The 12,142-nt window shown below is 37.6% G+C and overlaps 1 protein-coding gene across 1 annotated transcript; it reads left to right on the plus strand.

Annotated features, from left to right (window-relative positions):
* The first annotated feature begins 834 nt into the window (after window positions 1-834).
* Window positions 835-3,522, plus strand: LOC105034848 (uncharacterized). Its single transcript, XM_010910157.3, has 2 exons — window positions 835-1,208; window positions 2,623-3,522. Exons 1-2 carry the CDS (start codon window positions 933-935, stop codon window positions 3,196-3,198), a joined length of 852 nt encoding a protein of 283 aa, XP_010908459.2. The 5' UTR covers window positions 835-932; the 3' UTR covers window positions 3,199-3,522.
* Window positions 3,523-12,142: the final 8,620 nt, after the last annotated feature.

The raw sequence follows: 12,142 nt of genomic DNA on the forward strand, positions 1-12,142 counted from the left end.
TTCTCCTCCATGCTTATTGTCTTGTTTCATCAGCTCAATGAAATAGACTTTGGAAAAAATGGGCTAGTCGGATTTCATTGGTAGGTAAATTTTGATGGATCTATTAGAGATAGTGTAGCATAACATGATGGTCTTGTTCTTAAAGGCCGTCAAGACCATCCTGTTCACATTGATGGAAGAGGTCATCCTTGTGTTCAGTTTCTTTGCCGAATTGATAATAGCTGGGGTGGAATTGTGCTTGGCTATTTTCAAATTCCAGGCTACCTAGGTTGGGTTGGAAAGCAACTAGTTTTCGTTATAGGGAGAAAACTTTGTTATAAAGGATCAGTAATATGCAGCTATTGTTAGTAAACGAAATTCTTCTTGTTGTAACAATAAAACAAAGTTAATAGACAAAGAGAGTTTTCTTAATTGGCAATGAGAGAGAGAATTTAGCTACCTATACTTTTATAGAAAGGATTAGTTCGGAATTGAATTTTGAAAACATAGCGCCAGGTAATATGTTTTTAAAATTTTCGCATTAAAAAAGGGAGTTAATTGAAGAGAGAGAAAGAGAGCCGTTGGATTTTGGAAGGAAGCGGAAATTCTCCAACTATTTTTTTTCTTTCTTACTTGATTGGAAATTATTTAACTACTTCGAGGAACAAGTGAAACGCGCGTGCAACCATAAAAAGGTTTCGAATTCTGAAGGCAACGATACGACCCGAGGGCGTTTTTGGAAACCCATCCGGTTGGGACACGGAGACGCGTGAGAAAATGGTAGTTTTCTGACCCACTCTCTCTATGAATTGCAAGTCTTCGGTCCATCGCCTTCTCTCTCTTTCACAGCCCTCACGGCAACATATAAACCTTTTGCCTCCCCTCCATAACTACTCCAAGATAAGCGACCTTTCCCTCTCCTTTATCTTCTTGCTCGCATCCCTCCTCCGGCTATGGCTTCCAAGGAGAACTCCACCTCCAAACCCCGTCGCCGGCGGCGATTTTCTTGGATTTCGTCATGTTTCGGATGGTCGCCTTTGTCGGATTCCGGCAACACCGAGACGCCGATCTCTGGTACTGTCGTCAAAGGTTCTTGGTTTTCTCGGTTGAGGTCTCCGACAAAGAAGAGGACCGTGCCGGTGGATGTCTTGGCCGGTGCAACCCCCGTCGTTGCACCGAAGAAGAAGCCGGCGTCTGCGAAGAAGAGCTTCTTCCAGAAATTTAGGAAGGTAAGTCGTCATCCGTTCTTTGAGACATATTCTTGTGAAATTCTAGTTGTTCTTCTTGTTGTTGTTATTGTTATCATGTTTCTTTGGGGATTGGGAGAAGTTACCAAGAGGAAGAAATAAGAAGAGAGGAGAAAAGAGTCTTGAATCTTGGGGTACAGGGTCTCATTAAAGATACTTCGCTTTTGTTCAACGCTCTCCTCCCAACGACTGAGATCGTAGTCTACAGTTGGGCGAGGCGAGATTCACGTGAGAGGGTTGCGTTCTTGGTCCATCCCGCGGGATTCGATGATGATCGGAGCACGAATCACGAGGGAGGGATTGAAATGAAAATCTAGGAAGGATGCAGGTTAGGTATATGTTGGAAGCTTTTGGTGTTCTTGTTCTTGACCCGGACAGCGTGTGCTGACTATTTCCCAACCGTTTGTTCTACGGAACGGTTGAAGTTGATCTGTTTCCTCCAAAAAAAATAGATGTTATGGAGGGACAGGGGTTGCATCTTTAGCACGAATCCACCGTTGGATGGGACAATTGGGGCTTTCAGATCTGTCCAGGTGGATGAATTTGGAAATTCGGAGTTTATTGTTGTACGGCACACAGAGTGGAAAGTGCCTACGATCAAAATTCGAACCTGGTCCCTCTCCACTTGAGAGAGGAGAGATGCCGATTGCCGACCACCTGAGAAAAGGTTGGTTGGGAAAAAATCTTGTCGATCTAAGACTTTCTACATGTATAATTTTCATTAATGGACTCGTCCTAAGACCTTATCATCTTAAACACATTGTTGTCATAGAATATCTCACAAGTGATGTTTGTTACTTTTAGCTGTTGGATTCTTGAGGCATGATTATATAATATTTGCTCATCATCACTGAATCCTATCTATGAGCTGACACAGCTGCCTGTTTAAGGTTAATTCTCCTTTGTCTATTGCCTTTTTTAAAATACCATCAGTGCAATGGTTCGAATTTAGCCCCAACAACCGTCTTTTCTAATGGCTAGGACTACCGTTTTTTAAGTGGTAGTTGTTAGTGATGAGTTAAGGATTTGTAACTTTTTTCTTTGAGCTATGCCACATAAGTCCACGAGGATTATCTTTGCAAATCAACGTGAGCTCAAGGTTTCGTGGGGAGGAGAGAGTTGGATGCTATCATGAACTTTAATATTGTTAATTTATCTGATGAGATTTTCTGATAGTTTAGCATTTTTTCTTTGTTAGTGAAGAGTCACCTCACGCATCCTTTTCTCCCCCAAACAACTACCACTTAGATTAAAAAATGAAATCATATAATATATCGTACATTTCTCTTCCTCTTCTCGACCAATGATTTAAAACATATTTTAAAAAGATTAATTCTTTTTTCTTAATGATTAAAGACAAAGACTATGTTTGACTGAATCCCCTCTCCTGAAACAGGACAAGAGCAGTGAGAAGCGCTCTTCGCCTCACCACCCCCACCAACCCCAGAACCCGGCAGCAGAGACCGACGTCACCGCCGAGACCCACCACGTCCAGGTTCGCCATGTTGCCTCCAAGTGTGATGCCCGCAGCAAGCCAGCGCCACTCTACCGGGTGCGCGACGCAGCCCGGACAGGCACCCGGAGCAGCCACCCCGGCTCGCCGGAGCCCGGCCACCGCACCACCTCCGACGCCATTCTTCGCAACTCTAACCACAAGAAAACCTGGAAGAGGTGCAACGAGACGATCGGATGTCTCACGGACTCCTCTCTTAGGCTGTCGGTGCTCGCCTTGGCGATCGTTCTGACGCTTCTACTCGGCCGGGCCTGCGCCAGCGTCTGCATGAGTGCATGCTTCTACCTCCTGCCTCGTTTTAGGGTGGCCACGACTGTGGTGAGGAACCCTGTTAGCAGGAAGGTTGATGATGAGATTGATATGAGCTCGGAGGAGCACAAGAAGAGAGTGGTGTTGATGGGTTTACTCCAACGTGAAGGCCGGCGGCCATCGGCGACAATTCGGGCGGGCACGCGATAGCTGGAAGCCGCCCTGCATGCAATGGCTGGAAAGTGGCATTTCTTTTGCCTTTTTCTTTTTTTCTTGTTTTTTTTGAAGTCCTTTTGGATTTTGTCTGTTTAGTCCTGTTTATTTAGATTATGTACATACCACCGCCAGCCGTTGTGCATAAAATTTTGAGAGAAGGGACGATGTGTAGGCTACGAACCCTTTCAGGGAGGCCACCACGCGTCCAAGTTTTTCAGAGATAGGAAGAGGCACATCTCTTATAATCCGAGGAGAATCTCCGATGTATGTTATGTGAGATAATGAATCAAAGAGATATATCGCAAAGTTTATTCCAAATGTAATGTATATTTCCCTTTTTACAGGAAAATGGATTTTTTTCCCAGTACAATGCTTTATTGACTATTATGTCTACGTGCTCAAATCTTTTCTAATAAAATAAATATAATTTTGAAAATTTTACAATTACTGAAGGCCAACAGTACAGCCGGCAAGATATAATTCAATCCATCAATCAGATCCATATTCGAACAGTCATAAATAGATTTAGATTTATAAAATTAAACAGATTTGGATCGTAAATAGATCGACTTGTTTAATCTATCTAATATTTAAATTGAATTTGAGTTTTAAGTATCTGATCCGTTTAATTCATTTAATGTTCAGATGGATTGAGTCAAATAACCAATTTAACCCATACATTTAGCTTGTTTAAAACATATTTAACGTGTTTCTGACCAATTTAACCATTTTTAACTAGTTTAACTCGATCTGTTTAATCTGTTTAACTCATTTAAGATATGTTTAACCTGTTTAAAACTTACTTAACTTGTTTCTGACCTATTTAACCTGATTTGTTTAATCCATTTAACCTAATTTGATATATTTAATAAATAGATTAAACAGGTCGGATCAGGTTACTGTTTAATAAACAAGTTGGATTCAGATTTAAATTTTTGATCAATAAAAAAATAAATCGAATTTAGATTGACGATTTTCTGATCCGATCTGTATATGATCTTATCCAATCCGACCTAATTGCCACTCCTAGCCAACAGATAGTAGGTTAGCTGTGAAGGTGCAATGCACAGGGCCATACCCTGTACATCAAGTTTTTTCACCATTACTCCGTGGACTATTATGCTTTCCTCATTTATTAAATTAGTCCTTGACTTTGATCTAGATCGGCTATATTTCTTTATCTTTTCACTGAATAAAGTAATTATTTATAATCGCATTTTTGCAATTAGAGAAGTAAAGATAATTTATTTAGGGTGACAAGTTTAAAAAGAAAAGAAGAGTTAAGTCTGTACAATATCCTTGTATCCTGCTTCTCGCCTTCTAGGGTGCACTTTGTTTACACCAAACTCAGACTAATGATCTCAATTGGTAGCAGGTCTCGGAAGGTCATCTAATGTAAATCGAGCATTGGCAAATTTTAAGGAGGGACACCTTGCATGGGCCAAATACGAGGTCTTGAAAGAATGTCTGACTTCCAATCCTGAAGTGCGGGCCAAGGACTCAAGACAGGTTGAAGTGCTTGGCAAGTTGCCAAAGTATTCGGCCTACAATTCCACTCAATTAGTAGGCCAAAGATGAACTTCGTCAGCAAGCCAAGTACTACTGGAAGGATGCCAATCTCAAATCGAGTATCAGAGATACAGGCCGAGTCTAGGGTATAGACCAAGACGATGAGATGCTATCGATCTAGGATGAGGCACCTAGTAGAGCAGACACAAAAGCAGTGGTTGTCCAGTAGTCACTACTATTCATAATGCGGAAGAAACTATCGGTCTAGGCTGAGGCACTTAGCTGAGCGGACCCAAAAACAGTGGTTGTCTAGTAGCTACTACTATTCACAATGTGGGAGAAACCACTTTCCAGAATATAGAAGCAATGGAAGGAAGATTACTATCATATATAGTAATACTAGTCTATGTGCCAAAGAACTAGCAAGAATAAGTGTCAAAATGGATATAATATATATCCTAGCACTATAGTAAAGAAAGAATTAATCATTATTTTTTATCGATATTTTTTAGAAGCGTCGGCAGATTGCGCTGACCTGCTGATGTTTTTAAAAAACGTCGTGTTTTCAACGACGCTTAAAAGCATCGTAAAATTTCAGTATTGCCAACGCCGATGCTTTTAACAAAAACATCGTTAAATAAAGAAAATACCGACGTTTTTTTACGTCATTATTTAACGACGCTAAAAAGCATCGTTAGGTTCGCTTAATACCCCCATTCTTTCGTGCCCTAATCTATCTGCCGCCGTCCCCTCCCACCCATTCCTCCCGTTCTCCCGGCCCTAATCCCCTCCCAGCCTCCATCTCCATCGATTCTCCACTGCCGGCGCCGCACCCGCCGTCCATGCCGCACCGCCGTCCGCCACCCCCCTCTGCTGCCGCACCCGCACCGTCCACGCCGACCGCATCCGTCCCCATCTTTTACGTGAGTCCATTATCTTGTTCTTTTAAAATTTATCTACATGATTCTCCATTTCTGATGAGCTGATGGTATATAATTTATTGCTTTTCTTTTTTGGTAGAGGAAATAAATCCTAGCAACCATAACCAATAAATTTTGAGACTGCAGGTTGATAATAACCATAACCTTAAGGTTTTCCCAACCATCAACACATTCTGACGATAAGAGGACTCCCATCTCTCGTAACTAGTCTCTTGTCAAAGTTACAATTATTTGAAGAAAATATCCCATGTATACTGATATTATTCGTGTGAGAAGGGATAAAACTGTTGGTTTGATCATATTAAAAGTTGTTAAATAATGTTTAAGCTATCAGGGAATGAGTTAATGATATATGTCTGGCATAACATCTCTCTCATGTGTGGTTGGGATCATGCATATGGAGTTCCAAAGGAGCAAGATAACAAACACACCAGGTTAACTACATAAAAAATCGGTATAGAAGGTGTTTTAATTCATGATCTTTGGTGACCTGAGCTTTGATACCATCATAGCAATTAACTAGTCATCCCCAAAAGCTAAAATTACTAGAGAATTAGCCAACAGCATATTATAGGCCAAACATAAATTGATTGCAAGTCTGCCTCCTAAAGTTGCCCCTTTTTTGATGTTTCTTTTACTTCAAGGACAATTGTGCATGCGTTTAGCTTTTAGAAAACAACATAAAAGCTCCAGACTTATGGGGCATGGTAGTATCTTTTAGGATAAAATAGTTTTGTGTCAAGAGAAATGATGAGGGCGGCATATCTTTGAAAGCTCTATGGCACCAATTTCGTCGAGTGGACAAATGTAGAAGCATAGCACTGGCCTGTCCGAGGGCTTGTGTAGTCATCTGGTTTCCTATCCACATGCAGCTTTAAAATGGTTTCAGCAACTTTGAATGAAGGTGCTTAATGTCTTGCATCATAGATATCTTGAGGATTAAATGAATTCAAGCTGGCAGCTAGTGTATTGATAAAGTCTCTTAGTTGGTGAACAAGGGACTTGGGATATAATTTTGCCTTTGTGAGGGTTTGGGAGGTTTGAGATACTGGGAGGATTAGACCAAACTGCTATAGAGAAATTTTTTGTGCACCATGGGCAGTGTAGAAAATTGACATGGAGCACATCATCTTGTCCAATTAGTTCATGTAGTCATCGCTGTCTAATGCACATTTAATGCCTGCAGGTCGGTTTTTTCATTTTAAAATTTTGTATAATGAAAATATCCCCGTCCATTGATTTTTGAGTCTTCAAGTTATATAATGATATGATATGCACCATATCATATCTAGATGTATTTTTGAGTCTTCAAGTTATATAATAAACTACAATAACTATTATCTTTTTGAATTTTATGAAATAACTGATATTTTTTACTTATTGCATTAATATAGATTGTATAATTTTTTTATTTTTAGATAAATTACAAGTTCGATCATTTTTATCCTATAATGGACAAAAGTTGGATAAATAAACCAAGGAATAGTAAAGAATATTTAGATGGAGTTCATGACTTCATTAAATTTGGTATGGAGAAAAGTAGTTTGAATGGAAAGATTTTATGTCCATATCAGAAATATGTAAATAGTTCTTCTTTAGATCCACAAATTGTTGAAGAACATTTGGTATGGAATGTTTTTTAAGAGGTTATATCGACTGAATTTTTCATGGAGAATCTATGTTGCCATCATCATGTAACCAACCCCTGACTCATTTTGGATCCACTAGCCTACAAAATAATTCTGCAAGAGATGATAATATAAGGGGTTTGATCACAGATGCTTTTGGACTTGGTGTTCAAAATTTAGGAGAATCCAGTAGTATACAAGAAATAGTTGGGATGTTTGATGGATGTACGCATACGGAACGTATGCATATTGAGGAGCCTATACATACATCTAATGATGAGACAGCTCGTTATCATACCTTAATGAAAGATGCAGATGAAAAATTATATCCGGGTTGTACAAAATTTTTTAAGATTTCTTTTCTTGTACATTTATTCCATTTAAAATATTTGAATGGATGGTCTGGGAAGAGTTTGACCGTGCTGCTCAAGTTATTAAAGGATACATTTTCAGAAAGCACTCGTTTACCACCATCATATTATGAAGCCAAGAAAGTAGTAAAGAAATTGGATCTTGGATACGAAAAGATTCATAGTTGTCCGAAAGATTGTATGTTATATCAGGATGAAAATGCTAATCAAGAGTCATGCAATGTATGTGGATCTTCAAGATGGATAACACAAAAAGAAGATCGAGACGATGTACTGAATGAATTGGATGCAATGCGAAGTAAAAAGAAACCGACGAAGGTATTGCGTTACTTTCCTTTTATACCTAGATTGAAAAGGATTTATGCATCATCAAAAACAGCTTCATCAATGAGATGGCATGATGAAGGACGTACAAAGGATGGATTGTTGAGACATCCAGCAGAGTAGTCTTCAACGAAAAGTATTTGATGATAGGCATCCTGATTTTGCCTCTGATGTTCGCAGTGTTAGGTTTGGCTTAGCTTCTGATGGCTTCAATCTATTTCAGACCCTGAGTTCTACCTACAGCACTTGGCCATTCGTTTTGATACCTTACAATTTGCCACCGTGGATGTGCATGAAACAATCATCACTTATCTTGTCAATGGTTATTCCAAGAGATAAGGGTCCAGGCAATGATATTGATATTTTTCTACAGTCTTTAATAGAAGAATTGAAATAGTTGTGGGAGGGTATTGATGCATTTGATGCTTCCAACGGCTAAACATTTAAACTACGGACAGCTTTGTTATGGACTATTAATGATTTTCCAGCATATGCCAATTTATCTGGCTGGAGTACAAAGGGACGGGTCGCATGTCCTTGTTGTGGAGATTCAACACATTCAATTTGGTTAAAACATGGAGGTAAATTTTGTTACATGGGACATCGTCGATGGTTGGAAGCAAATCATCCGTTTCGATTTCAGAAAGATTTGTTTGATGGTACTATAGAATTGAGATGTGTCCCTATTCCACCTTCTGAACTGATGTTCATAGACAAATGGATGGCATCAATTACAGCTATGGTAAGCACTCAAAGTCTTTAAAAAAAGAGGAAGGGATGATGTTGAAAGCTCAATGCACGAAGGGTTACCAGAGGAAGTCAGTATCAGTACTATAGATGCAGATGTGTTTCAAGATCCAGACAATTATTTTGAGGATGAAAATGAGGAAGACACATAGATAGCATCTACACAACAGCTCAGTAAACATTTACGAAAAAAATGAAGTATCTTTTTTGACTTATCTTATTGGAAACATAATCTTATTCGGCACAATCTTGATGTCATGCATATAGAGAAGAATGTTTGTGATAATTTACTTGGAACATTTTTAAACCTTGATGGAAAGAGCAAAGATAATATGAAGGCGCGTCTTGATTTAAAAGAAATGGATATTCGACAGAGCTTCATCCTAAAATGCTTGCTAATGATAGAATTTATCTGCCTCCTGCATGTTACACAATGTCTGTTCGAGAAAAAGATAATTTTTTGGGAGTTTTGAAAAGTATCAAGGTACCTGATGGATATGCATCAAATATTTCATGATGTGTGCATCTAAAGGATCGAAAACTTTCAAATCTTAAAAGTCATGATGGTCACATATTGATGCAAGATATCTTTCCAATAGCTTTAAGATCATCATTGCCGAAATAAGTTGTTGCAATTGTACTTCGATTATCGTCATTCTTTAAGGCATTATGTTTAAAAGTTATTGATCCTCGAAACTTGATCAGTTAGAGTCCGATATTGCAATTACACTTTGTCAGATGAAAAAAAAATTTTCCTAAATTTTTCACTATTATGGTACATCTGCTCATTCACCTAGCTTCAGAAGTTAAAGTTGGTGGACCGGTACATTATAGATGGATGTATCCTATTGAGAGGTATTATTGCAAACCTTAAATCTTTTGATAATTTTATTAGAAACAACAGCATACTGATATTTTAATAAATATTTAATTCTTGAAGATATCTTGTGCGTCTTAAAGATTATGTGTGAAATTGAGCCTATCCCGAGGGCTCGATTGCTGAAGATATATTGCTGATGAATGTTTGACATTTTGTTCAAGATATCTTCAAGGTGTAGAGACTATTTTTAGTTGACCTCAACGGCATAATGACTTTGTGGAGAATGCAGAACTGTATAAGTTTTCAACTGCTGAAAAATTCTTGGGAAGAGCTGAAAGTATTATACTTGATCAAAAATCTTAGCACAAGCACATTGTTATGTGTTACTTCATAGTGACATAATATCTGACCATCGCAGGTTAGTATATTTAAGGCATGACATGAAGATTTAAATTTTATATTAGATATAATGTTCTAAATGATATATTTATATTTTATACAGTGAATTTTTAATTTATCAGAGACGAGCCAATCATAAATTCGTCCTAATGCAAGGATTGAACAGCGATGGTTGGTCGAGTTATTCCCTTATGTGGCTTTCGAATCAGATGTGATTTATATTTAATTATGGGATACATTAATTTTTGATACATATTTAATATCAGATAACTTAACAGTACTTCATATCATTTTTTTTAGGTATCAAAGATGATGGAGAGAAATAATCAGATGAACTAATAGCTCTTGCTCGAGGACCAAACAAGATTGTAAATAGATATAACGTTTCATAATTAATGGCTTTAAATTTCATACTAGAGAATGGAGAAATTTAGAAAAACACAGAATAGCAGTGTTATGGTGGAAGTGGATGGAAAATCCTATTATGGTACACTTAAAGATATCTATGAGTTGGATTATTATAAAAAATTAAAGTAGTATTGTTTAGATATGATTGGGTAGACATAAACTCACCAAGGGTTTGAAACAAGATGCAAATGAATTTACACTTGTAAATTTTTCAAGGTTGATACACACTGGTGTGTTATTGAAGGATGACCCATTCATTTTTTCATCTCAAGCTCGTTAAGTATTTTATGTACAAGATGCAAAAGATAAAGATTGATTTACTGTCATCAAAATAAAATCTAGAGACTTATATGATATGGAAAATCAAGTGGAGGATGATGATGATGACACTTATACACAATGTATACCCTACAATTTTGTGCCAGTTGATGATTTAAATGCTACGACAACGTTGGTTAGGACAGAATTTGAAGGAAACACTACTGCTTGATTGTTACTAGTAATAATTATTTATGATGTATATAATTTATATTAATTATTGTATTATTTTACTCCATATATTAACTGATTCTACCTTTTATTTATATAAATGCTAGGTGACATAATGCATCGCAGGGGACGATATGCTGGTGTGTAGTTCCAGTTTTCACAGACAAAGGCCGGTACGTCTTCTTCAACACAGCAGCCTGAGGCTAGTTCAGCTGCACAGCATTCCGAGCTCTGTCCTTCTTCATCATCAGTACAGCACGATCCTCCTGTTCATTAGCCAGATGATGAGATACACGTGCAGGGTACATATTGTCTTTCATGTAATCTTATTTTTATTTCATTTTATGTATATTTATGATATCATTACTTTTATGTATTTTTTGCAGACGGATCCAGGAGAGTATGCCCCAAATGCGGACCTACAGTAGTACGAGATGTGTGGCAGATGCGTGAGGGTGAGAGAATTGTTGTGGAGTGCAATCAACTAGGTCAGCCAATTAAGAAAGCTACCTACTTATTGACTTCATTTTTGGGGACTGTTGCTCGGAGGCCTCAGCTATGTCCGTTGGGCTATGCAAAATGGAATGATATGCTTCCAACGTACAAAGTTGAGCTTCTCGAGTTATAGAGGTAATGAATTGATGTTCATACTGTATATTAATTGTTAATCACTTATATAATTTATTTTATTTAATTTTTTTTTATAGAGCAAGTTTGTTCTTCCTCCATCCACTCATGATTTTGTAATCAAGTTTCTCAACCGCAAATGGAAAGAATATAGAGCACAATTGAAGAGGAACTATATGAGACAGGATATGATAGAGGAGGAGGTTGCTAGGAATTATCCTCCTGATGTACCCTCTCATCAGTGGATGGAGTTGGTTCATTATTGGTTCTCCGAGAGGGCATAGGTATATTATCTGCTCATTATCTTTTCTTTTAAATATTTTATAAAAATATTGATTTATATTGTATATTATATATTATACATATAACAAGTTCTTTACTTTATTTTATAGATTATTTTGCTATTGGTAGAGCTGCACGAGCAGCTCAATCTGTTCCTCATACATCAGGGTCGAAGAGTTATGCACGACTCCGACAGGAGTTTGTATGTTCCTTAAACCTTCATAATTAATTTTAATTTTTATGTTAAAATATTTATATAACTAATATCATTATGTATCATGGACCATGTCTGTATCATGATACTCATATATTTTTTTAAATTGTTATAACTGTTTGCTTAAAATTAAAATTATTTGTGTAGGTGGATGAGCATAGGAGGGAACCCGGTAAAGT

The sequence above is a fragment of the Elaeis guineensis genome, chromosome 4 (assembly GCF_000442705.2).
Source record: "Elaeis guineensis isolate ETL-2024a chromosome 4, EG11, whole genome shotgun sequence".
NCBI lineage: Eukaryota > Viridiplantae > Streptophyta > Magnoliopsida > Arecales > Arecaceae > Elaeis > Elaeis guineensis.